General features: G+C 48.8%; 8 protein-coding genes across 8 annotated transcripts; 7 read left to right on the top strand and 1 right to left on the bottom strand.

The window, feature by feature from the left end:
• Positions 1-383: 383 nt before the first annotated feature.
• On the top strand, positions 384-2,491 carry UREG_03465 (uncharacterized protein; the record flags this gene model as incomplete). The annotated part of the gene is made up of 2 exons (XM_002543902.1): positions 384-1,362; positions 1,431-2,491. The coding sequence occupies 2 exons, from the start codon at positions 384-386 to the stop codon at positions 2,489-2,491; spliced, it is 2,040 nt and encodes a 679-aa protein (XP_002543948.1).
• Positions 2,492-3,423: 932 nt separating this feature from the next.
• Positions 3,424-4,770, top strand: UREG_03464 (uncharacterized protein; the record flags this gene model as incomplete). The annotated part of the gene is made up of 2 exons (XM_002543901.1): positions 3,424-4,291; positions 4,343-4,770. 2 exons carry the CDS (start codon positions 3,424-3,426, stop codon positions 4,768-4,770), a joined length of 1,296 nt encoding a protein of 431 aa, XP_002543947.1.
• A 1,382-nt stretch (positions 4,771-6,152) lies between these two features.
• Positions 6,153-6,650, top strand: UREG_03463 (uncharacterized protein; the record flags this gene model as incomplete). Its single annotated transcript, XM_002543900.1, has 2 exons — positions 6,153-6,202; positions 6,362-6,650. 2 exons carry the CDS (start codon positions 6,153-6,155, stop codon positions 6,648-6,650), a joined length of 339 nt encoding a protein of 112 aa, XP_002543946.1.
• A 565-nt stretch (positions 6,651-7,215) lies between these two features.
• Positions 7,216-10,630, top strand: UREG_03462 (uncharacterized protein; the record flags this gene model as incomplete). The annotated part of the gene is made up of 3 exons (XM_002543899.1): positions 7,216-7,894; positions 7,952-9,179; positions 9,238-10,630. 3 exons carry the CDS (start codon positions 7,216-7,218, stop codon positions 10,628-10,630), a joined length of 3,300 nt encoding a protein of 1,099 aa, XP_002543945.1.
• Positions 10,631-11,755: 1,125 nt separating this feature from the next.
• On the top strand, positions 11,756-17,256 carry UREG_03461 (uncharacterized protein; the record flags this gene model as incomplete). Its single annotated transcript, XM_002543898.1, has 8 exons — positions 11,756-12,246; positions 12,321-12,645; positions 12,782-13,143; positions 13,359-13,392; positions 13,594-13,753; positions 13,961-14,035; positions 14,169-14,390; positions 14,462-17,256. The coding sequence occupies 8 exons, from the start codon at positions 11,756-11,758 to the stop codon at positions 17,254-17,256; spliced, it is 4,464 nt and encodes a 1,487-aa protein (XP_002543944.1).
• A 655-nt stretch (positions 17,257-17,911) lies between these two features.
• On the top strand, positions 17,912-19,501 carry UREG_03460 (GTP-binding protein YchF; the record flags this gene model as incomplete). Its single annotated transcript, XM_002543897.1, has 4 exons — positions 17,912-17,947; positions 18,111-18,668; positions 18,896-19,277; positions 19,332-19,501. The coding sequence occupies 4 exons, from the start codon at positions 17,912-17,914 to the stop codon at positions 19,499-19,501; spliced, it is 1,146 nt and encodes a 381-aa protein (XP_002543943.1).
• A 1,529-nt stretch (positions 19,502-21,030) lies between these two features.
• Positions 21,031-24,373, bottom strand: UREG_03459 (uncharacterized protein; the record flags this gene model as incomplete). Its single annotated transcript, XM_002543896.1, has 5 exons — positions 21,031-21,744; positions 21,797-22,284; positions 22,348-22,615; positions 22,668-24,050; positions 24,101-24,373. 5 exons carry the CDS (start codon positions 24,371-24,373, stop codon positions 21,031-21,033), a joined length of 3,126 nt encoding a protein of 1,041 aa, XP_002543942.1.
• A 336-nt stretch (positions 24,374-24,709) lies between these two features.
• On the top strand, positions 24,710-25,930 carry UREG_03458 (uncharacterized protein; the record flags this gene model as incomplete). Its single annotated transcript, XM_002543895.1, has 3 exons — positions 24,710-24,730; positions 24,791-25,812; positions 25,879-25,930. The coding sequence occupies 3 exons, from the start codon at positions 24,710-24,712 to the stop codon at positions 25,928-25,930; spliced, it is 1,095 nt and encodes a 364-aa protein (XP_002543941.1).
• Between the last annotated feature and the right edge of the window lie 560 nt (positions 25,931-26,490).

Genomic DNA, 26,490 nt, shown 5'->3' with positions numbered 1-26,490 from the left:
TTGCATGGATCATGTTAGAATATGTGTATATATTTACATTGGCATATATGGTGGAGTTGACGGTGTTTTTGACTGTTTGGGATTGGACTTTTGGGCAAATATAGGTCGCTAGCTGCAGGCATTCAGCATTGGAAATTCCTCTCAAATGTATTATATTAGATGATTTCAAACAAGTTATGATCTTTTGGGTTTCCTAATGACATGTTAAAAAGGCGCGACGCATGCGAAATATTGTGAATCTTCTGGTGTGTTTCTTAAGTACACTAGGTTGGTGGTTTAAAAGTTGCGACGGAAGTTCCTACATACATCTTTGTTGAATCACATTGTTTCTTTCGTCCTAAGAGTTGAAATAGATCTCTTGTTCCCTTTGATAATGTGATCCAATGTCTTCCGTTGTACGTCCCCCGGATCCGTGCCTGGTCGCTATCATTCTTATCACTTGTTCCCGAGCCGGCCCAAGATTCGTTTACCACTATCCCCCAAGTCCTTCCGTCGCAAGCGCTTCCTCCCGCCGCAGCTCTCGCGCCAAACCGGCAAGGACCTCTGACTCGAGCCCGTCAAGCGACAATGATGAAGGCTCGAGCTCAGACGAAGATGAGCCAAATCACACACCGCGGCTAGGCTCCCCGCGGCCTACAGACCGAAATCTTCACCGTCTATCGTCCGGGAGCCATACTATAAAATCGTCGGCGCAACATAAAAAGAGAAGCCTAGAAAGCTCGGATCAGGACGACGCTGAGAATAACCGAGATGACAGACGCGCTGGAGGCGCAAATGGGCCGGACAACCCGCCCTGGGATTGCTTTTTGGGACTGGCTACAAATACATGGGAGAAGCTGTTATGCCCGTCGTCTTCCTGGCACAAACGACGGTTCGAGGTTGGAGTTAATGACCTTGCGTTTGTTGGATGGCCGGTCTTTGTGAGGGAGGACGGGAGGTGGAGGAAGAAGTGGAAGAAAAAGAAGAAGAAAACGCCAGCTGGATATACCGTATTGGACGAGGCTAGTTTGGGAGCCGATTATGATGGACATACCAACGACGGAGAGGATTATGAGGCTGAACATTCTCATAATATGCCCGACCAGCCTGACAATGATGACGAGCCTAGTCGGTCATCCATGGAGACCAATACGGAAGAGGACGAGTCTGTCACCGACGGGAATAAAGAGTCCATGACGATGTTCAATGTTGTTTTTGTGATGAATCCGCCGATTCTTGAGCATAACTCACGTATCAAGGAGAATTACGACAATGTCATAAAGAAGCTTGGGAAGGGACTTAAATCTGAGCAGGCAACGGCCAATTATGTCTGGAAAGAGGCCCAGACTATACTTCAAATCAAGGAGAAAGCTCGAGAAAACAGTATGTTTCCACGCCTTGAACGCGTTGAACTGCACCTTGTCTTGTGTTTGACTAACCTTCCTCTCTAGTGGCCTCCCTATTAGCTTTATATGAAGAGTTATTGTCTAAATCGTCACTAGCCCAGGCGATTGCAACCGTCTATCGGAGTATATCAACTTCGAAGATTGCGTCCATCACGCTGACACCTCATACTACGATGAGCCTTCAAATACCCCCGCTTACATCCACTCCATATCTTCCCGGCCCAACAGAGCCTGCATATCCAGGCTTATGGCTCACTACCGCAGATAGCGTCTCAGCTACAGATGAAGCGCCTGAAGTGGAATATTCTGGCCCGAGTAAGGTTTTAGCAAAACATTTTGCCCTGCTTTTGCTTAGCGACGAAGATACAATACTGAAGGACGTTGAAGCTTCGATGGGCACTCTAGGGCCTCCGTTGGCTCACTATATCCGTTCGTCGAAGCCAACAAAGTCCTTCGCCCAGATCTCTGCCCGTTCGTCCATCCCACTTAGTGATATTCAAGTACTGGCTACCCACCTTATATATTGGCGTCGAGCTCGAGCTGTGCCTCCGCTAAACAAACAGGATACATATATTGTATCCCCCAATTGTGACTTGAGTAAACTTCCGCTAGCAACAGCTGCGTATGAAGCGGCGTTTCCAACAATGCCCAGTCTTCCCAAGATGTTGGCGATGCTGAGTGGCACACCACGGCCTTATGCATATTTCATTCCTAGCAGAGAGCACAAAGATGTTTATTATGATATCCTTGCCTGGCTGATGAGGGGAGGCTGGGTCACACAGCTTCGGACGTTTGGTTGGCTCAAGGTGGATCCGGAAGTGAAGAGCATCGTTGAGGAAGCAATGGAGAGGGAGGAAGCCAAGGAGAGGGAAGAAGATCTTGCTTCATCCACGGCGACAGTCATCAAAGCAAAAGATTTCCAGATCAATGACAACGTCTCAACTTCATCGTCCTCCCTCGATAGTGAAAACACCACCCTATCGTCCTGGACTGGAGAGAGCTGCATACTTCCAGCGACATGCAAAGGACTCTGGTTCACCACAAACCTCATCGTTGATTCTCCGACCGCATCGGGCTTCTCCACTGGAGGCTCGCTGGCTGGATGAAATCATGTCACGGTTTCCAGATGAGCATTTTCCCGAACGTGGAAATGATTTAGAGGACTTTGATAGCGAAATGTCACTCCATCGATTCTGGAGCGTTTTCGCAAAATACTTTAACGGGACAGATGCGCTTGAGAAGATACCCGTTCGCGAGGGCTTAAGCAGGAAGATGGTGTGGAAACTTCTGAACCGGATCGATACCAGTTCGACCTCCCTCGAAGGCGATGCGAATCCAATGGAGAAAGTGCTGTTAACGGTTCGGCATTGGTAATGATCTCTTTTAACCCCATGGGAGATTCTTCCGTGCTGGAAATCGCGATTGTTTCAGAGCGGAGAGCAGTTTGTTAGGGCATGGGATCTGACTGATTGAAAGATCTAATCAATGAGGCAGTGAACAGCCCTGAAGGATTCCTTCTAGCCTCAGAACAATGTCAGATTGAGAATGCTAGGGCATGTGATGTGCCACATCCTAACGTCTCCAGATAAGCTATAGCTAACTAACTCTTCACCTGACATCTTCTGCTTTCAAGAAAGCTTTTTACGGCTTTGCAAGTCTCTCTTCCGACCTTAGGAAAGAATAACTGCTCCTCTCATTCATCAAACACAGCATGCAATTCCTTGCTATTATTGTCAACCCTTTGTATACCGGCTTGATCATTCATTGTGTTTTGTTGCATCTGTACATCAGACCTGTCTTTCTCTTGTAGTTATCAATTGTTTTAACTATCCAGGGAGAGGCGCGACACCTGCAACGCACGACACCTAACAAACACTTGTCTTTTATGGGCCAATGGAAAGCAGCCACGGTAGTTACCAAGGAGGTGAGTGAGGGGCTTTGTTCACGACCCTCACCACTGCTGCGATCAATATCCCGCTATCTTTTCACTTTGCAATCTCGATTTTGACAGCCCAGAGACGGTGCAAAACGTGTCAACATGAATCAAGCCACGCATATTCTCGATTCAGGTGGGGAAGTGAAGATAATATTAAGCGATGCTGATACTCCTTTTGCAGTGTGGGATGAAGAAGTCGGAACTGATACACTCCTCTGCGCTTCTGCTCCGTTAGACATCAGCTCCCAAAGCGCTCCTGCTACTCCAGAGAATCTCACTGTGAGGATGTCAAGTAAAAAGAAGGAAAAGGGGGGAATGAAGAAAAAGAAAGGAAAGGGAAAGGCATTGTTTGTTGATGAGTCCAACGAACCACAACCTGAGCCTGAGCCTGAGCCTGAGCCTGAGCCTGAGCCAGAACCAGAGCCAGAACCCGGACCCGCACCCGAATCAGAATCAGAGCCAGAGCCACCCATCGAACAAGAAGAAGATCTGACAGAAAGAAGTATTACCTGCATCCAGGTATCGGCAAAGCATTTAATGCTTGCCTCACCCGTCTTCAAGAAGATACTGACTGGTGCTTGGAAAGAGAGCATTACTCTTTTGGAAGAAGGTTCTGTCGAGATTACCACCTCCGGTTGGGACACTGAAGCCTTTCTGATTTTGCTCAGGATTATCCACTGCCAACACTATGATATACCCCAACAACTGAGCCTTGAGATGCTTGCGAAAGTTGCTGTCATTTCGGATTACTATGAGTGCAAGCCTGTCCTGGGATTCTTTTCCCATGCTTGGATTAGGTCTGTGGAGAGGAGCATGCCCACGACGTACTCACGAGATTTGGTTCTTTGGATATGGCTATCCTGGTACTTTCGGCTTCCAACGCACTTTAAAAGTGCTACATCGGTTGCTATGTCACAAAGCACTGGTCCAATGACGAGTTTGGGACTGCCGATCCCTGGTGAAATTTTAGGTATGACATACGTTGATTAATTAAGATAGCTAGCTAACACAAGAAATCAAGATGAAATGAACGATCATAGGGAGCAGGCTATCGAACGTATAATCTCGATGCTCCATCAGCTGCGCCAGGCTCTGATCGATGGCACTCGAGGATGTAGCTTTGAATGCAGCTCAATGATGCTCGGAGCTCTCACCAAAGAGATGCAGTCACATAACTTACTTTCACCACGGCCCAAGGCTCCGTTTATGATGCTGAGCTATCAGTCGTTAAAGAGCACAGTGCAATCATTTCGCTCGCCAGTATGGAAACACAACCGGAATTCGGACTATTATAATTATAGATGCGGGGACTCAGACTTTACGGGCCTGTTTCGAGACCTGAAGGATGGTAGCGAGGGACTTGATCTGAAAAACTTTTATCCCTTGATCAGCCTTAGTTATGCCTTTCTATGTTCTGGATTACCCCACCGCCAATTCGATGCCGCTTAGCCTTCTTCTATGATATGTTATATGGCCTCGGTCAGATCTGCTGCAAGGAAACCGATTAACAAAGGCTGGCCAAAGGGTAAAGGGGCACAGGTGAAAGGGAAAAGAGAATGGCCTTTTGACAATTTGTTTGATGATTACATCAATGAGTTACAGGCCATTCATTGACCAAGTCTTGTGGAGAAGCGGTTCGTTAAAATCCGCATGTATCTGGAATCCAGGAAATCAACCTTCACAGCGCTGTTTGGAAAGGCACATTAGCATAACTATTAGTTAGTGAATTTATTAGCTGGTCAACAGATGTTTGATCAAAGGACCCTTGCGGCTCCCCTCCAGCAAAATGCGGCTTCAGCCGGATCCGTGATGGAAACATACCCTTCTGGGGTATTTGAGAAATATTTTCTTACTATTGACTCAATTTTCGCGGGAGGGAAGCTAAGCGGGGATCTTGGTTCCGAGGGAATATCGAACCGTCCTGCTCGGGAGAAGGATGCTGCTTGGAATCTGCAGCACTGACCGTGAGAAAAACTTGTTGAAATTGGTGCTTTCGTCTTGACAGTTTGCGGGGTGTCAATAGAATGGGATAACGATTGCAAACTGTTGGTTCTATCATCTGGTGCCATGTTACTCTCAGCAACGCCGGCTATCATAGCTACAGAGTACATGATTACAAGTAGTTAGAATTGACCGAGGAACCACGAGACAACCACTCAAATCAAAACTGGCATGAATTGCACCGATTAAATGCAAGAAATGTAGATTGATTATCTGGCCTTTTAACTCTTGCTTTTTTTTTTTAGGGCGTTCCGGGACCAGTGCACTTGGGGCATTTCCTCGCGCGACGGGATGAGAAGCACGAGATGAATTTCCACTTCCCCGGGCTTCACCACGCAGCATCCGAGTGGGACAGACGCCTATAACTACGTGATGAAGCAGCAATAATGCCCGAGATACACACAGCGCTGTCTCCCCCAAATAAAAAAAAAAACGGCGCCAGCCAGCAGTCGAGAATCACCGCATGGATTTGAGGAAATCGGCATTTTGCTCGGTGTGTTGCATGTGGAGTAGCAGGGCATAACCCGGAGCGTAATCTATTAGGCGTGTATTGACGGAATTGCTGCTCGTATTGCCATGACACGGCGGGTGGACGATACACAGGCTCAAGGCGGGAGCTTCTTGTAATGCTGGTGAGGGTTTAAGTCATTGTAACCACACATAGAGTGGTATTCTGAGGGTTTAGCTTTGATTGTGCTGTGGAATTTGGATTTGCACTGTGCCTTTGTGATCAGACGTTCTGGAACGTTGTGTAGTTATTTCAATCATGTTTGTGTTAGTTTTCTCTCTAGGCACACCTTTTTTCGTCTGATTGTTTCTTCACTGCTGGGATGCCTTGCTCTATTCGTCTCTTGTTCCTGTCTCTCACCGTCAGAGCAAAGTGAGTTTGATGTCCGTATTCTGCGCAAAGTTACATTCTCCGTACGGCGCCCATACATACAGCGTCCCTCAAACCGGCGCTAGTCCCGTTTCGTGCCGGGTGTAATAGTCGAGTTCCTCTCATATTTTTTTTTCCCTTGAACATCCCACACTCCTCCAGCACACCTCGCCATATCACCTCCAAACAGCTCGACCTCTCCACCTCCTCGCTTTCCTCAGTCTTTCCTGTCAAGCACCCGACGTCTCTATCGACCTCCATCCTTACTCGGGATTCAATTCGGTTCGTCTTCACGGACAATCGCGTTCACCCTCGCTCCACGCCATCGACATCCGGCTCACCAAGTCCCTCAAGGCTTGACTGTGCTGCGATCGGTTCCGCGAACACTCTCTCCCTCGGCCATCACAACGTTGCAGGGTTTTTCAATCGACCACCCCAGCGGACCATCTAGACCGCGGCAAGTCTACAGGTTGTCGATTCGCACGTCACAGTTTGATACTTTCCCGTTGCCCACCGTCGTTGATCAGGTCAACTCGTGAGGGGTTTCGCGTGCGATAAAAGTGTCGGAAGCCTCGCTGACCCGACAAGTCAATCTTCTTGTTCCCACGGCTCCGGGGAATAGATTTATTCACGTTCCGCTTCCGATGCCTACCAGTTTTGATATTTCGCAGTCCTTTTAATTTCCCCGTTCGAAAGGCCCCCCGAGTAACATCACTGGAAACCCCGCCTTAATCGGTAAAGCTACAACGATTAGCAACTATCGCCAAGTCGCTTGGTCTATTTTCCTTTTCCGCTTGTGGGATCACCAGCCATCGGTGAGGCAGCTCGCTGGTGGAGGTTGTCTCTTATTCTTTAGTGTGGGCGGAGGAGCGTATTCGGAATAGCCCATAAGGGAACGCTACTTGCGGCTGTCCCGCCCTTACGCCAGTGGAATACAACTTGTGTGCCCACTCTTGTTGCCTCAATTTATTGTGGTGCGTCCAATGGCGACTTCAGTTCCCAAATCAACCGCAGAAATGCCCACCTTTTCCTATGCGCAGGCCGCGAAAGGTTTAGTTTCCTCAACGCCTGCACAATCTAACGCAGAGAAACAAAGCAAACCGGCATCTCCCTCCAATGGGCAGATGTTGGATGACGTTCCAAGCCATGAGAGTAATGCAACCATGACACAGCTCTCTTCAAAAGAACAAATGGACCCTCTTGGAAACCGGAAACTCCCGACTGAGAACGAATCCAACAAAGGTATCCCCTCAGGAGCATCCTCCCCGAGCGTGGCGACAGCATCTACTGAAACATTACCAAAAGAAGACGATATGTCACTCACACCCAACGGGTCCTCGGATTCGACCTGGGACAAACAATCCGAACGCTCCGTTTCCGTTAGTAAATCCAACCAGGCACCCGAAGGAGGTGCAGAGGAGACCGCGGAAAATGGAACGAAGAACGTTACGAACTTGAAAGATTTGAAACCCGCGTCAATTCCTGCTGTAAATATTTGGCAGAAGAGGCTTGAGGCTCAAGAAGCGAAAGCTAAGGCCAATGCTGCTATGAAGTCAACGAGCCCCTCATCAAAGGCCGTTCCATCGAAAACTCCCGCGACCCAGTCTGGTTCTGAATCTCGTCCAGAGTCATCAAAGAGTAATAGCAGGAGGAAGTCCTCGGAATCTTTCCTGGACAAGAAAAAACCCGGTGATGGTGAGTTCTCGAGAAGCGAATGTTTTGACTTTTTATATTCCACTAACCTGTCAACAGCTCCAAAGAAGGGTAGCGCCCGGGGACATCGAGTAGCTCCTGAATCCGATTCAACTGAGCCATTACCCCCAGTGGGTGACGCTGCGTCGTGGCCCACTCCACAGCTCGCACAAGGCCAAGAGCACCTAAGAGCCCAAGAGAAGATCGACAGAGCAGAGAGAGTCGATAGAGCCAAACCTGTCAGCTCACGATCCCATGGAAAGGAAAAGTGGATGCCGGTCCCGTACGTTCCTACAGCTGTATTCACGACACCTTTGCCACCCGCTGCCCGAAGGGGTGGAAGAGCTGCAAGGGGTGGCAGAGAGAGTAGTGCTAGTCATACACATGGGCATAACGTCGATAGCGAGAGACAGAATTCTGGCTCCAGTCGCGCGGGCAATTCCAAGCACCCGCCGGTAACAGACCGTCGAACCGCCAGTGACTCCAAGCCTGTTCCAGGAGCTAAATCTAATGGCATTTCGACATCATTTGATGAAAGGCACTCTTCTCTGAACGAAGGACGAGCTAGCGGGTCTAAAGATACCGAAGAAACTTATGTAGCCAAGGAGAATCATTCTCAGATCAACGGTGCTGAACCCCAGTACCGACCGGACTTTAAATCATTCACTAAGTCTCAAGATCAATTGAATGGCCCTGTGTCTCAAGCGTCAAGGCAAGGAGCTCATCACGGCGAAGGACAACCCCGCTATAGTCAAAGTACAGAACGGCGCTTTGAAAGTGGCCCTCGCTCAGCGGATCCTTTCAGAGAATCCAATTCATTCACGGCCAGAGACCGAGAACTTGGACGAGATCGTGACTACCAGCGAGGTGACTTGCATAGGGAGAGGGAATATTCTAGAGAACATCGTGGAGAGCCGCGCTCTGAACGAGGTCGGGGAAGCTATCGTGGAAGAGGCGGCCACTCTACTTATGGTACTCAAAACACCCCCTTCCACAGCGCTCCGCTTGCCCAACACCCGTTCTCAACACCTAAAAACTTCTCCTTTAACAACGAACGCCACCGTATGCAACCGGGGGGCGCTCAAAACGGATCGCAGGGTAATGGTAGGGTAGGTCTGCGGTCGCCGTCGATAAATCCTGCCGTTTATGCCTCAGCACCGTACCCATTACAAACAGATTTCACTTCTATGTATGGCTATCCGCAGATGCCTCAGGCTCCAATGACTGCGGTTCCATACCAGCCATATATGGAGCAGTACTCCTTGATGAGCATGATCTCAATGCAATTGTATGTTCAAACTCGTAAGTGAGACCTAGTTCTGAAACTATGCTAACAATATCTGTAGGGAGTATTACTTTTCGGTTGATAATCTTTGTAAAGATTTGTTCCTTCGGAGACACATGGATTCCCAAGGCTTCGTTCTCTTGAGTGTCATTGCTGCGTTCAAACGCATCAAGTCCCTTACGGAAGACTTGGAACTCCTCCGTCTAGTCTGTCGCCAGCTGAAAAATGTTGAATTCAGACCCGGTGAGGATGGTTTGGATCGTATTCGAAAGAGGGATAAATGGGAGCAGTGGGTCCTTAGCATGGATATGCGAGATCCTTCGGCCCAAAACGAAGGACCACCACCAGCTACTACCTTATCCTCAACCAACTTTGATAGTCTGAATGAGAACGGGATAACTACGCAACAGGACGGACTTTCTAATATTACGAACGGACCCGCCCATGCTACTGCCTCGACATCACCTCCCACCGATCCGCTGTCCTCAGACGCGCTTAACAACCATGTTCCGGCTCGTTCGGCTAAATTGTCCTCCACCGCCGCCGAATTTTCTCCACTTGCTCCTTCGGCAACGTCAAGTGAGCACGTTAGTGAGGAAAACCCCGTTTCTGAGAATACTTTTCCAGACGAGCAAGTTGGGAACTTGGTGATTGTGGTGCGTAAGCCAGGAATACCCGACCCAACACAGTCACCTGTTCACAGGCCCCCGTCTCGTTCTTTCTCCAATGGATTTGTTGACGGTTATAAAGCAGCCCACGGGCAACTAAGCGCAGGCAACCGATCCTCCTTCGTACCCCATGGCATTTTACCTGCATCAGAAAGGTCCGCCATCCATCCAACCCCTTTTACGATGGCCGCTGTACTAATTGAATCTAGTGCTGACTTGGATCAACGAAGGAGAGCCGCCGGCTTAACAAACTCTTCATTGGTTAAATCTTCTGTGCAAGTTGGCGGCCAGACGCCCTCGTTCTGGATTAAAAGCAAGAACAACACCCCTATCGAATCCCTTTCCACGGATCTTGTCCATGAGTCATACACTATATTCCGCAAACAAGCACTCGATAAACGGCTCTCCGATTCCTCAAGTGAAACCCCTGTGGACATGGATGTGCTTTATCAATTCTGGTCCCATTTTCTGGTTCGAAATTTTAATTCCCGAATGTACGATGAATTTAGGAGCCTGGCGTTTGATGATATCTCGTCTAGAAATTCGTCCACTGGCCTTCAGTATCTCATCAAGTTTTATGCTGGCATTCTTTCGAGCGACAAAGTTATTCCCGATGGCATTGCCCGTGATCTGGTTTCACTCGTGCAATCGGAAATGAACACAAATGAGAAACCTACTTTTGGGCAACTTCGACGTGCATGGCGGGATGGAGCATTTAACTTGAAGAGCAGAAAGAAAGTAGACGGCTTGCTTGACGAAAGCTTACGAGCCGAACTCGAACGCTGACTACTCTACATGCGTTGACACCAGAATACATCCTACTGCTATCTTTGTTCGTCGCCTTGTTCGACCTACGACTGGTTCGATTTTGACGGATGTCAAATGCAACTTTCCCCTGCGTTTTAGCCTTGCCCATTCGACATGGTACCTCCTACATTTCCGAGATCAGGTTTACCGGTCCATAGATTTTATTTGACACCATTGTGTTATTCTCTGTCTTCGCTCCGAATGGAACCTTAACTCCGGCACCGGCAATACCTTAGTTACAAATGGAGACACAACCTGCATTCCCAAATTGCATCGTGCATGGAAAAAATATTATTTGCTCAAAATCTCGGGGCGTTTTTATCTGTCCATTGTTTCGACTCGGCATTTCAATTGAGACCTTTGAGAGGCACTTAACCACATTTCTTTTCTCGGCTTTTCCATTTCTCGTATTTGTGGGATGTCTACTTTTGCATATTGTTCCGAAACCCAGCACACTTCCATTGCTATCCTTGTTTTGACCCGTGCAACATTCTCAAGCTACCAACAGGACTGGTTGGCACTTGAAGGGAAAGCATGGAACCGGAGTGCCCTTTTTCATCTTCTTCAAATTGGTTTTAATGAACTTATGGTTTTACTGCATGTGGTGTCGGTTTTTTTTCAAGTTGTTGTCTTTCTCCCTTAAACGTTCTGTCAAAGAATCTGTTTTCAAAAAAAGCACTCACTGATAATGGCATATGTTTCTATTCTGATGGATGTCTTCTTTATTTACTTTTCACTCCCCATGACCAAAAAAAGAAAGCCAATAATACCAAATCGCAATTGTCATTTTGGCTTCCATTTCTCACTCTTGTTGTGCACTGGCTCTATCCATGTTTCAAATACATTAGTTGACATTTTGGAGGATCGAACGTGTAGCAAATCCTGAATAGCTGTAGCTTTAGATCCTGACAGCCAAAAGGGCATAATACACCCTGATCTCTCAGCCCATAGTCGTTCCGAAATCTGATATCATGTGACAAGCCAGCTGCCAAGACCGGACAAACCCAAGATTTAACTAGATGGCAATCATTCCCGCCGCTGTGTCCATTTCCAACCCTCGTTGACCAGCCTCTATTCTCCTAACCAAGGCCCAGTACATGTAGAATGGAGGTTGCTGCTAGATCGGTGTTGTCCAGGAGACTACTCGTTTCCCAGGGCCAGCAGTCATGGCGGCCTTCTGTGAGCTTGGTTGCGACCATGCTCCCAACCGAGAACCCGAGCTTCTGCAAACGAAATTTCACCAGCTCGCGGACGCTCAGGGCAGACAATTCATTCCTCAACCTCTCCTCTTCTGCCGGCGGTAGCTCCGTCCCGCCGACCTACTTTTCAAATCGCCAATCGCTCCCCGCAAATACTATCATAAGATTCGTTCCGCAGCAGACGGCGTGGATCGTCGAGCGCATGGGAAAATTCCACAGGATCTTGGAGCCGGGATTGGCGATTTTGATACCATTTATTGATCGGATTGCATACGTGAAAAGTCTGAAGGAGGCGGCGATTGAGATTCCGAGCCAGAATGCTATCACTGCGGATAACGTGACGCTGGAGTTGGATGGAGTGCTCTATACTAGGGTCTTTGACGCATACAAGGCTAGGTTTGTCATTACCTCTTATGTTCTTGGTTACCGTGTTGTTGAAGGATAGCGATTGACATGGGCTCGTTCTATAGTTACGGAGTTGAAGACGCCGAGTACGCCATTTCGCAATTGGCACAGACCACCATGCGTTCCGAAATTGGTCAATTGACCCTAGATCATGTTCTCAAGGAGCGAGCAAACCTGAACGCGAACATTTCTCAGGCCATCAACGAGGCTGCGCAGGACTGGGGCGTTGTGTGCCTCCGTTACGAAATCCGAGATATTCATGCCCCCGAAGGAGTTGTAGAGGCCATGCATCGACAAGTCACCGCCGAGCGATCTAAAAGAGCCGAAATTTTGGAATCCGAGGGTCAAAGGCAGAGTGCAATTAATATTGCAGAGGGTCGCAAACAATCTGTGATTTTGGCCTCGGACGCCTTGAAATGGAACAATAAATTTGGCGGAGGGTGAAGCTAGGTCTATCCGCCTTAGGGCTGATGCTACGGCTCGTGGTATCGATTCGGTTGCGGGAGCTATTGAGCAAGGCCAACAGAATGCGCAGGCTGCCGTTAGCCTCTCCGTCGCCGAGAAATATGTGGATGCGTTTGGAAAACTTGCCCGAGAGGGAACTGCAGTTGTCGTTCCCGGGAATGTTGGGGATATGGGTGGCATGATCGCAAGCGCTTTGGCTGTGTATGGCAAGGTCAATGAAGGTCAGGCCAAAGCCATTGCCGCAAAAGCGATTTTACCACAAGAAACAGGGCAAAAAGATGCGCAGAGCCGACGAACAGACCTTAATCGCCATCAGGAAGAAGCCGTTCAACGCGCCCAACAGCCTGATTCATCTGTTGCTCAGAATGAAGTTGCAGAGAGTGTTTTGGAGTCTTTCGAGAAGACGAGCCATCGTAGGCAGTCGTGAATCCCAGCTTAAATTGACATTCCCCTCCCTTTTACACCTTTTTACTCTATCCGCAGTGCGACTGTTTCCTATGCCGTTTCCAGCGTTCTCTGGTTGATTGGTCCCTCAAGCTCGCTTCGCCGCTCAGCATGATTGCCGGCGTTTTGGTTCTGAATGTATCTGTATCATTATTTACTGCCTCCCTACTGACTTAGAAAAAGGATAAAAATAGCTTGTTTAGAGAGCGGAGGGATTTGTACGGAATAGTGAGCCAATATCAAAATTGTACAACAAGTAGCTAAAACAAGGCCGGACTCTCGCATCTATAGGAAGCATTCGTTGGCTGAACCAAATCTGCTTGTTAGTTATGCTTTGGCCCAAGCTTTCGTACCCATGCCACTAGTTAGTTCATGGGGTTCATGGAGCACGTTTTAATTCTGCCTTCGCTCCTGACAGGACCATTGCAGATCAACATCGCCATTCCCACGCGAGGACCAAGGCAAATCGGCCGCTTCGCTGGCTTTTTGAATTGCAATCTCCTTTGTGATGCTCAGAGACTTTTCGCGTTTCCGCTCCTGACCCGGTTTCGATACCCGCCTCTCCGAAGAAGCAATCACGCCCTGCCATGTTTGACCTCCTAGCTCCTTGACGATTCTCATAGATACCTGCCATTACGCGAGATTCAAATCCAACGACGCGACAGGAAACAGACAGTTGGAAGGCGTTGCGATGCATATAATTAAGCCTGTCTGGTTGACGCATGGAGGTATCAAGCAGCTGTGATGGATTTGTCGGACAGGGAACCACGCTGACTTTTGCTCTTCTTCGATCTAGGTGAAAAAAAGGATTATGAAGTCTACAGCTGCGACATCTCACCGGATGGAAAGCGACTGGTAACAGCTGCTGGAGGTGAGTTGGTGACGGGCGGCGCTGCGCTCCTTTGCCTTGTTCCTCATATTCCTGTTTTCGCGACCATATTTTGTTTCAGATGACAAACGATGGCTGACAGTTGCGGCGACTCGGTGCCTGATTTGAAATGCAGATGGCCACGTAAGAATATGGTCAACTGACGCGATTTACAATGCTGCGGACCCGGAGTACGCGGATAAGCCTAAGCAACTCGCGTCGTTGAGCAATCACTCGGGCACGATTCATACGGTTCGATTTTCTCCAAACGGAAAGTATCTCGCGTCTGGCGCCGACGATAAGATTGTTTGCGTATACGTACATGAGCCGAACGCCCCGTCGCATACGTCAACATTCGGTAAGACCCCGAGCTACGTTGAAGCCTCTGCGATGGATATTGGTATTTGTTAACACAATGGATGTGAATAGGAACAAATGAGCCACCGCCTGTTGAAAACTGGAGAACTATACGGAGACTGATAGGCCATGATAATGATGTTCAGGATCTAGGATGGTCCTTTGACTCTTCCATACTCGTGTCTGTAGGCTTGGACTCGAAAATCGTAGTCTGGTCCGGACATACGTTTGAGAAATTGAAAACTATTCTCAGCCACCAGAGCCACGTCAAAGGAATTACCTTTGATCCTGCCAACAAATATTTTGCTACTGCCAGCGATGACCGCACGATACGGATATTTCGATTTACGTCCCCTACCCCCAATTCCACCGCCCACGACCAGATCCAAAATTTCGTCCTAGAACATACAGTGAAGGCGCCGTTTGTGAATTCTCCTCTTACCACTTACTTCCGGCGTTGTTCCTGGTCCCCAGACGGAAATCACATTGCCGCTGCGAATGCAGTCAACGGGCCGGTCAATGCGGCCGCTATCATAAATCGCGGATCTTGGGATTCCGATATCAACTTGATTGGCCACGAAGCGGCGATTGAAGTCTGTGCATTCTCCCCGAGACTATATTCACTCACGCCTCCGGTTAAAGGGGCGGTCGATAACCAGGGCCATCCTGCCTTGTCTCTCGTGACAGTCATCGCATGTGCCGGCGGAGACAAATCGTTGAGTGTTTGGATTACGAGCAATCCCCGCCCCATTGTAATTACTCAAGATTTGTCGGCAAAGGCGATTTCTGATCTCTCCTGGAGTCCGGATGGAAGAAGTTTATTTGCTACAGCACTTGATGGCACGATATTGGCCGTGCGGTTTGAGGACAATGAACTTGGCTACCCGATGCCGATTGAGGAGAATGAAAAGTCTCTAACGAAGTTTGGCACAAATAGAAGAGGCGCTGGTATTGTTGAATCTACAGATGGTCTATTACTCGAAGAAAGAAGCAAAGCAGGTGAAATCAAAGGCGTTGAAGGACGCATGGGAGCCTTGATGGGCGATAACCATGCATCTACCGAACAAGGCGTCAATGGTACCTCTGGGGATTTGACTAAAAATGGAACTACGTCCGTAGGGACTGCGACACCCACCGGCGCGCAGAAACCGCAACAAAACGGAGCATCAAATGGCACACCTGGAGAACAGGAGAAACCAGATCCTTATGCAGCCAAGCTAGAGAGGCTGAAACAACGACCAACATACACAAAAGATGGCAAGAAGCGCATTGCACCGCTGTTGGTGTCTGGCGCTGGTGCCACGCAGTCATCCCTACCCCAGTCCAGATTAGTTGCCACATCGGCTGGTGCGCAAGTCGGGAGAGCGGAAGGCCCAGAGACGATTTTAGATCTTTCAAAGCCGTTCGATGGTCTTCCTAAAGGTGGGCTTGCTGCGTTGTTGTTTGGTAACAAACGCAAATTTGCGCAGATTGAAGACAACGAGGAGAACTCTGTTGAAAAACGAGTTGCGGCTGCTAGCCACAACGGATCCATTCCCATTCTCGCCAATGGGCCTGATGGGCTTGTCCCAGCAACTCCAGCGCCGGATAGCTTACAACAAACCCCCGAATTTATTCGTCCTGCCGTGGTTAATCCCGTGATGTCCGTAAGTCAACTAAGACTTGCAGTGCCCAAGGTCAGAAGCCATATCCTCCAAGGCAACGATAGTTTCGGGAATCCCACCGAGATAACTGCAGGGGCTGGGGCTTCGCACCAATCTAAAGCGGACACTATCTTCGAGGCCCGCAATCCTTCCAGTGCGAGTTTGACAGGTCGAATGGCTGATCGCGAACCTGCCAGGATAAGCCTCACGCGCGGTGATCAGCCTCTCTGGCAAGATTTCTTGCCCAAAGCCGTCCTCCTTGTCACCGGGAACAAAAAATTCTGGGCTGCTGCCACAGAGGACGGGTCAGTTTATATTTGGACCCCGGCAGGGCGTCGCCTCGTCAATGCCCTTGTCCTAGAAGCGCAGCCTGTAATCCTTGAATGTAAGGAGTCCTGGCTGCTTTGCATAACTGCGGTGGGCATATGTTACGTCTGGAATGTTTCAACTCTCGCCTCCCCTCACCCGCCCGTATCGCTTGCCTCTGTGCTCGACGCAGCGCTCCACACTATGACACCCCACCCTACCACGGCACCTTCTATCATTGCCGCTCGAATCAGCTCTCAAGGCCGAGTAATTGTTGCTTTATCTAATGGGGATGGGTATAGTTACAATCCTTCGTTATATACCTGGCAGCGACTGTCTGAGCCGTGGTTCGCTGTAGCTAGTCAGTATTGGAACACCACTGATTCCTCAGTCGGTGATTTGCAGCTGGCATCCGACCAGACTGGGCAAAATTCGAAAGTTCCCGTGTCTGCTGGAATTATTCCGTTCCTGGAGAGGAACACTACACATGAAATCCTTACGCGTGGGCGTGGATATTTCTTACAGCGACTAATCAAGATTTTGCTTTCGAAGGAAGGGTTTGAGAGCTTTGAAGCGGGTGCGTCCATTGCACATCTGGAGAACCGTGTTGCCGCTGCACTTTCCTTGGGGGCAAAGGAGGAATTTCGCTTGTATCTCTCGATGTACGCAAAGCGCCTCGGGGCTGAAGGCCTGAAGCTGAAAACGGAAGAACTGTTGGAAGGCCTCCTTGGCGGTATTTTCTCAGACTGTGAAAAGGAGAAGCCCGAAGGCTCAAATGAAGGGCCATGGGAAAGTGAATCGGACAATCTCTGTGGTTGGCCACGGCGTGAATTGCTGAAAGAAGTGGTGCTAGCTCTCGGTCCGTTTGCCCTCATGACCCCTCCGTTGTTGAAGCCAGCTGGTTATACTGACTCGTGAACAGGAAAGCACCGAGACTTGCAGCGCATTACGGTTCCATATGCTCAACTGCTAGGGATCCTCGACGAGGGCCAGTCCGAGGCAGATCCGATGGTGATTTCGTAGTCCTTGGTATTGTTTCGCAAACGGGTTTGGCGCTGGTGGGTTGATTCGGTCCGGTGCCTTTCAGGGGATCGAGGTGGGCATCGTGGAGTTTATATCATTTACAGGAGGCTATCTTGTTATGTAGTATTATATCTCTTGCGAACTGTCAGTTTTCTTTTGGACATCGAAGTACAACTTGCCAAGAATCAGGGGCCGGTGGGCGTCACGTGCACCAGTGTTTTTCAGCCAGAAAATTTCATCCGCAAAAATCAAAATCATCAACGACGCTCGCCAGCTGCCCCTCTTCCTCTTCTTCTTCCTCTTCTCCCTCTTCTCTCCTCCACTCTACTCTGCTCCGATATTCCTTCGCTCAGCCCTACTGGGTGCTCTTCGCCGTGTCTTCCTTCACGGTGCCTCGCTTATCTTTCTCTTCTTTTTATTTTGCATTTTCACACATCGCAGCTGGTCCTGCCGTTTCACTCAGGGGCTGCCGCTCCCAAGACTCCACGCATCACCCGTCTCCGCTGCACTGTATAACTCTTCGCACTTACGCCAGTAGGGAAAAAGAAAAATGCCCTCCATAAGCAGCCCGTCAAGGGATGAGAGGGTGCTTCTGGGGCCGTTCCTGGAAACAACTTAAAAAGCCGGATCGTACGTTGCGGGACTCAATCGCATTGTTCTGTTCTTGGAACCTGTTCGTCCTTCTTTCTTGGGTTTCTCGTCTTCTCACACTATGCTCAGCTGTGTGCTAATAATCGATTTTCATCCAGGTTGGCTTAGCAAATGTCGGTAAATCGACGCTTTTCCAGGCCATCACTAAATGCTCGCTGGGTAATCCTGCAAACTTTCCATATGCAACAATCGACCCCGAGGAGGCTCGTGTCATTGTCCCAGATGCACGTTACGACTGGCTTTGTGAACATTACAAACCCAAGTCGCAAGTACCTGCCAACTTGACGGTGTATGACATTGCTGGCTTAACGCGTGGTGCTTCCACTGGTGCTGGCCTTGGCAACGCCTTCTTGTCACATATCCGAGCTGTTGACGCTATCTTCCAAGTGGTTCGATGCTTTGACGATGCTGAAATTATCCATGTTGAGGGGGATGTGGATCCTGTGCGAGACTTGGAGATCATCAGCGAGGAATTACGGATCAAAGATATCGAATTCGTTGAAAAAGCTTTAGAGGCATTAGCCAAGCAGACTAGACGAGGCGGTCAAAGTCTGGAAATGAAGAAGCTAAAAGAAGAGGAAGCCACTGTCGCTAAGATCTTAGAATTCCTGAAAGACGGAAAGGATATAAGAAAGGGTGACTGGTCCCCCAAGGAGGTAAGTCACGCTAGACTGTTTTCTATTTTCTATTCTTGTCCACATGGCTACTATGATGAACAAGGGCTATACGCCCGATATAATCCCAGCTCGTCGAATGTCCTCGTTTATAATCTCACGTTGAGGACATCTTGAGATGAAATCCAACCCTGACACTAGCCCGCTTCACAATCATTCTCACCTGAACTTTAGGTATCGGGCTTGTTCACTGACATGTGTGACCGCAGGTCGAGGTTATCAACCCTCTGTTCCTTCTGACGGCCAAACCCGTTGTTTACCTGATCAACCTTAGCGAAAAAGACTACATTCGACAAAAGAACAAATATATCCCAAAAGTCGCTGAGTGGATTAAGAAAAACTCTGATGGAGATCCAATTATCCCATTGTCTGTGGCATTTGAGGACCGCCTAACACGTTTCGAAGACGATGCAGCCGCCGAGGAAGAATGCAAGAAGCTTGGCACCAAATCAGCTTTGCCCAAAGTGATTGTGACTATGCGTCAAGTTCTAAACCTCGGTAGCTTTTTCACAACAGGAGCCGATGAAGTACGGCAATGGACGATTCGGAAGGGAACAAAGGCCCCGCAAGCCGCTGGCGTTATTCACACAGGTTTGTTCCCTTCTCCTTGATTTGCGTGTGGTTTAGCGCTGATGTCATGCGTAGATTTCGAGAAAACTTTTATTCAATGCATCGTCTTCAACTACGATGTATTAAAAGAATATGGCGATGAAGCGGCAGTCAAATCTGCGGGCAAGATTCTCACCAAGGGCAAAGATTATGTTATTGAGGATGGAGACATCATTCTGATCAAGGCCGGAGCAGCCAAAGGTTAATAGTTGGAAAACATAATCTATAGATACCTTTTTCATCATAGGAATATTGCAATCACGAATTAAACGTTAATATGACTGATGATTGATGATGCCCTGCACCCGCGATTTCTGTGTAGCTCAACCTGTGTCGAGATTCCATATCACGTGGATGCGAAGCCCTAATCGGGATAGCAGCGTCCCCGCAGGCTCTCGTGGTGACGGCGTCGAGTCTGCCCATTGTAGGAATTCTCCCCTTGGCCATTTCTAAATTTTCACTCATTGGCGATCTATGATATGCTGATAACCCCCGATTCATAACGACCATGTTCAAAAAAGAGTCAGTATTTCGCCCCTGCATCCAAGAACAGCTTCCACCTCTACCCCGCTATGGTCTCATAGCTGCGAACGGACCAAGGCCAGAGAGCTACTTAGCACTCTATACAGATTTGGATATGATTTTCACATGCATATTCTATTCAAAACGCCATGTAAAGCTCTGGAGCGTTGTGCTGACCCTCCTGCTCCTCTTCCATAGTCTATCCGCCGGCGCGCGCTCAAAAGTCAAGTCCTCCGTGCAGCGATCCCTACGGAGTAAATTCCTCGAGACGTACCCTGGCTTCGAACCATATATTGAGGAGGTAATGCCAAAGAAATCAGCCTTGGAGGCTGTGAAACTGTACGCTCCCTTGTTTTTTTTTTTCAACGCTTATTACCTTGGGGAAAAAAAAAGGAGCGTTTGTTAAGCCACTCAAACAGCCCCGACCGTGTCACCCTCTACCTCAGCGACTCGAACCCCATCTTCTTCCAGTCTCTCGATAGCCCGTTAATCCCGCACCTCCGTGTCCTCCACGCATTTCCCGATGCGATACCGACCCTTGGGATAGACAGAGGCGCAATCCGCTTTGTTCTCTCCGGTGCGACGCTCATGGCTCCCGGCCTCACATCTGCCGGGGGAAGATTACCAGATCCGGCTAGTAACCCTGACGAGAAAGAATTGGAGGCGGGCCAGGTCGTTGCGATAACGGCAGAGGGGAAACAGGAGATTTGTATGGTTGGTGAGCTGAAAATGGGGACCAAGGAAATGAAAGAGAAAGGCAAGGGAATAGTCATAGACGAAGGTCACTTCTTAGGCGACGGCCTATGGAAGTTGCATTTTGATTGAGGCTCCGAATTCTCGTTTTGCTTTACACCACAGTAGTTATATCGGTTTCGGCGTATGGAGTTTGCTCAGCATCGACGGATCCTGTTTACACCCTTTATGCCAACGTGGATTTGCAATCTGTTATTGATGAAGAATGTTTGCGAAATAGTCGAAGCCTTCTTTAACAACCCGGCCTGAAATAAGGACAGTTCAAGGAAACCGTAGCGCAAAATTATATCATTGACTGCTGATACTTGGGCATTCGCTACACTTCGCTGATTTGAGTTCACTAAAATTATTTATTATTCCTCTGCATCAGGTCAAGCGACTTATTCATGGATTCTCGGTCGAAAATGTCCACTTTAGGCTTTCGACGTGAATAAAGCAGTGCGCCAACAATTCTAAACTTTTATGGACTGGAACCGCTCCCACTTGGTGATGATGATTCTGACCCTGAAGAGGGCGAGCCGAGACGTAAACTTTTGAGTTCCTTGTTGGGTACGCCATCACCGTTCAGTGAGGGCGGCGAGAGCTGTTCTCCCCGTAACCCAACCCGGACAACAGCACGGCTGAGCATGTTGCCTGAGCTATCCAATGCCATAAGGAAACGAGCGATTTCGCCGCAGAGCTCCCATTCTCCTTTTTGACATGCTAACCGCAGCAGTCGAATTGCCGACTCTTCGATTTTCTCATCGTTATTCTCGTCGTCAGGATTGTCAAGCGCTTGCAACACAAGCAGATAACCTCCAGCAGTTTTGAGGGAGTTAAATTTCAATGCTTGTTCAAAGAGTTCGCTTGGCGGAGGGAGATGCGCGAATAGTGTCTGCCATGATCGTAATTCCGTCTTGCGAATGCATTGGACGAGAATATCTAGGTATAGCTCGAGTGGATTTCCAGCTTGCAGAAACGATAGAACGGAGGGAAGCAAGTGGCGCTCATCTGACCGGCTGTTGCCTCCATGGTGCGGATTATCGACCTCCTCATCCAGTACGTGATGAAGAAGTATCTCTAATGCGTGGGGAAAATAAGATAGGTGCGAGAAATGGTGGCAGATGGAAAATGCTGAAGGGGTATCAAATTGACTCAGATTATATTGAAGTATATATGGTAGAAATAGGTGGCTCTGGTATCGCATTAGCTAGGGGTTCATGATGGGAGAGGGGCTGTCAGCTTACCCGAATCGCAAACCGGTGTAATGTAAACGTAACATCTCGCCGTTGGGTGACCTCCGGCTCTATCCCGAGAATAATACCCTTATTGAGAATTATTGACAGTGGATAGAAATCGACAGGAATGGGAGTTGGTTTCGAGATATCGTTAGATAGCGTTTTTGGCCGAATAACATCTTGTACGTCAGTCCAAACGAGCAAATCCTTGCCACCAAATGCCCAGAGTGAATCGCGAAGAGATATATCAGATTGGACATTATTCAGGGCGGCTACGACTGATGGGCTTGGGGGTAACGATTCATCTCCCAGTGGCCCAAAATTGAAAGAAAGTTGATCACGCATCAAGTTGTAATACTCGACATCATGTGCCACGATGCGCATATCATATTTCAAGTCTCCCGATTCAGAGACCGATGGTTGTAACAAAACGAGTTTGCCATCGACAAGAAAGAGAACTGAAGCTACTGCGACGTCTTGCGACGGATCTCCGTTGCCTACTTAATTAGTGTTTTTTTTTTTTTTTTTTTCAGAAAAGAATGTCAAAGCATAGGACTCACGAAGTTGATCCTCAGGCAAAATCCAACTAATAGCACGAACGCGAGTAGGCGCCCGGACAATTCCATGAAAGGCTATTTGTCCAACCTGAACAAGGCTTAGCCTTGTTCCTGTCGTATTTATCACGTAGTGGTAAAGAATGTTCTCATAAGTGTAAACTAGCAACGAATCTTCGCCAGAGGGCCCAATAAACACTGCCGGTGACGGCAAGGCTTCGGTATACAGAACAGAAGAGCCATTGAGCGCTAACTCGCGGGAGTACATCCGTAGCTATAAAGCAGTAAGTATTGGGTATAAGCTAGTCGAAGAGTATAGAGAGTACCTCGTAAGCAGCGTTGCATTCAACCGCAAGAATCAAAATGTGGCCATACCAGCACATACCGCCCTGTACAGCAAAAGAATCCTCTTGCCGTTGATCGTCGAAGGTCTTCCACCTATTGCTATAGACACTGTAGTGGGCGAGTCCCCTCCTCCCGGCGATAGCCACATATCTTCCATCTTGAGAAACACAACATGATCTGATCGGCCACTGAGAATGAAGGTAACGCGGCGGGTACTGGGCATGGTGCCACAATGAATCTTTCCCCGATATAGTTGTCAAGTCGGGCAAGTCGTGCCCGCGATATAGAATTATCTCTGTACCAGTTTGTAGCAGACCACGGGCTAGGTTTGCTGATGAGAAACATCCTGTTAAAGCACTCTTGGCGAATTCCAGGAGCCACAACCGTCTATCGTTTTGGGAGGTTAGGAGAATGTCGGATCCATAACCTATCCAAGAACCCATGGAAACGCCGGTCAGCCACGCTTCATCATTCCTTAGAGCCAACGACGAATCGGCTGTAAAACTGTTTCCCCCGGTTTTCCCAAATACACTCCATGTGGCCCAACCATGCGTGTATCCCGCAAATAAACAGTAGCCATCAGGCGAATAGCTCATAAATGATAGAGTACCCATAGACGCTGAGGATGCAGGGAGATCAAGTTTATGGGATAGCGGGATGTTTCCCACGTAATCTCTGGCTGAATAGATAACAATGTCACCATTAACACAACTAACAGCAAGGAGCGAGAACCTCGCGTTTACAGCGACTTGTGCGGCTTTATGGCCGTTGTCCTCTGGTACATGAAACCTATGGCCTTTAAAATTCGATCGGGGTGGGCCACCGTGTTGAGATTCTTCAACGCTATGTTGGACAGCATAAGCTTCTCCATCGCCGGTAATCCACAATAGCAGGTTCATGGCGCGGTCATATACCATGTCAACCACAGCGGCCTTCTTAGAAAGCCAAGGAATTCGATGCAGCAATTCAGTCGTAGTCTGATGCCCGTTTCTGTCAGGGGTCCACCTGATAGACTGGATTGCCGCCGGTTTAACAGTGGCAACCATCAATTCATTGTCAAGAGCCAGTGCTTTACTTATTCCGGCATCTACTTTGATGACTACCCTGAATCGTATGCTGGCTTCTCGAATGGAGTTGGAATCGTCCGCAACGAACTGTCGATGGCGTCTTGGCTGGGTATGCCTAAAACGATGCTGATACACGTGAGAGTTGGAGGCCACCGCGATAGAATAAGTAATGAGGTACCCGTGGAGTGTTTGGACAACCACGATTGCAGCATCCGGCCGCAGCAGAAGGGCCACGTTAGGGCCGTAATTTCTTAAAGAGAGCGACGATCGCTTTACTGCTGCAATAACTGCTGTGGGCTGCGGATCAGTCAACATTGGGAAAATAGAAAAGTGACTGGGTAACTTACTTTGGTTTGCCAAATCGCAAGAGAGGACTGGGTCATTGTTGCAAAGAGCAGGCCGCTTTTCGAGGCGCAGAGCCCTGTTATGGGTTCATTCGCCCATTTGCGGTGTCCCGAATCGAAATGCTGCGCCGTCTTGTCCCCAGCCGGGGATTCTTCTTCCACCGCACTGCCATCTAGCTTCTCATCTTGCACTGCGACGCCGTCATCGACCTCGGACAATTCAATGCCCGGGCCATTGACGGCATAGATTCGAGGTACTCCATTTGGCCAGTACATTGCTGGACGTGGTTATAAACGAGGCCGAATACCAATCACATTGGACCATCTTTGGGAACAGGCAGCATTCTCCCAACCGAGCTTCGAGAGTCCACAAGATGCCAATGCTCGCCGTTTGTTCACGACAGGTTGGCGAGAGCAGTTGAGGTGAGGTTCGTCTTCCGCGGTGCTGTGTCATGTGATCCGCGTCATTGCTGGGCAGAATGCGAAGTGGACTGCAGCGAGGTTGAACAGCATGAACTTCGCCTCGTCTCTGCTTTATGTTGGATCTCTCTCTTTCGCTCAAGTGGTATATCAATTGCGGTTCTGTGTCGAGACTAGTCGCTCCTCGGAAAAATGGTATTCGCCTCTTCCCTAGTTATCATTGCGCTGTTAACAGCTACCCCGCGCTCAAACATTTGCTGACAGTGATATTAGGCTATCTCGGAGTCAAAGAAGAAGCTGGCTCTGGCAGTTATAGATTATCTCGCCACAAGTGCCAAAGATGGAACTCTCTCGTCCGAGGATGCTGAGTCCATGGAGATTGCGCAGTCTTGCATTGCTGATGCATTCAACGTTGACCCCTCAGACAAGGCCGCGATGCAAGATGCTTTAGGAGGGCAGTCCTTGTTGAGCATTTACACAGTATATGAGAAACTAAAGGGCAGGGGTGCTCCGGCCGTACCTGGGAAGAGCACTGAAGGTGAATCAAAGCCGGCTGCTTCACCAAAGCCGGCGGACAAACCCATCCCCGGTGGTCCAACCGAGGAATCAGATAAATTAAAGTCCGAAGGAAACGCAGCCATGGGCCGTAAAGACTATACTGCAGCCATCTCTCACTACACCAAAGCTTTGGAAATCGCTCCTGCAAATCCAATTTATCTCTCGAACCGCGCTGCCGCCTTTTCAGCTTCCGGAAATCACACCAAGGCTGTAGAAGACGCCGAGGTCGCCGTAGCCGCTGATCCAAAATATGTCAAGGCCTGGAGCAGATTAGGTCTTGCAAGATTTGCGCTTGGGGATGCCAAGGGCGCTGCTGAAGCCTACCAGAATGGCATTGAAGCCGAGGGTAATGGTGGGAGTGAAGCCATGAGAAAGGGCTTGGAGACAGCGAAGAAACGCATTGAAGAAATGGAGCAAAAAGGCAACGAACCACCCGCGGAAGAAGTCGACGATGCGTCTGGCGCTACACGAGGAGCCGGTGGCATGCCGGACCTGTCGTCCCTTGCCGGCATGCTGGGAGGCGGTGGCAGAGGAGGTGGTGGCATGCCTGACCTTAGCTCTATAATGAGCAACCCTATGTTCGCGAACATGGCCCAAAACATTATGAGCAGTCCTGATATGTTAAACAACCTCATGAGCAACCCACGACTAAGACAGATGGCTGAGAATTTTGGCGGTGGCCAGGGTGGGCTTCCGGATATGTCGAGTTTGATGAACGATCCAAACCTCGCTGAAATGTGAGTATCTCGCCGTTCGCCGTCTAAATTTTTTGAGAGCTTCCATTGACTAAATTTACGCCACAGGGCCCGTAACTTAATGGGGGGTGGAAGAGGCGCTGGACGAGGGCAGGAATGAATCTATTGATATTGCCGTTTGTCGATCTCCATACGTAGGACGTCCCTCCAAAGACGTAAATATTAATTGCACACTTCCATCGAAGGTGAAGTAGTTCAAGCGCTGTATTTTAATTCTTTTTTTGCATTTGGCGAGGTAGCTGTACCATGCGCAACTCAAGAGATACTGCTTCGATAATGGTGGCCCTGATTACAAAAAAACTGATATTTTGAATGTTTCTGAGAGAACTTGAGGCTTTCGGGCCTCATCGTCAATCTCAATTGCACGCTTTGACGGCTGCTTGTATTTACAGCGAGTATAAATGGGAAGAGGGGAGGATGCATTGCATACAATGCCAAAATCGAGGAATAAAATCGCAAATAGATGCGAAACACAGGCGCCCAGACATAAAAAAAAAAGCATTTCCCGCCAGATCGTGATCTATATAGACTCCGGATAGTGTACAGTGACGAAATAGCTCCAAAAACCAGGGCTATGCAGGACGTAACAAGGGAACTACTAAAACAAGCAAGGCTGGGGACCAGCCATGCAAGAAGGGGCAGAAGGAAAGAGGACGCGAG

Source organism: Uncinocarpus reesii, genomic scaffold (assembly GCF_000003515.1).
Source record: "Uncinocarpus reesii 1704 scaffold_2 genomic scaffold, whole genome shotgun sequence".
Classification (NCBI taxonomy): Eukaryota; Fungi; Ascomycota; class Eurotiomycetes; order Onygenales; family Onygenaceae; genus Uncinocarpus; species Uncinocarpus reesii.
The sequence above is the reverse complement of the archived record's forward strand: the minus strand, read 5'-3'. Positions and strand labels throughout refer to the sequence as shown.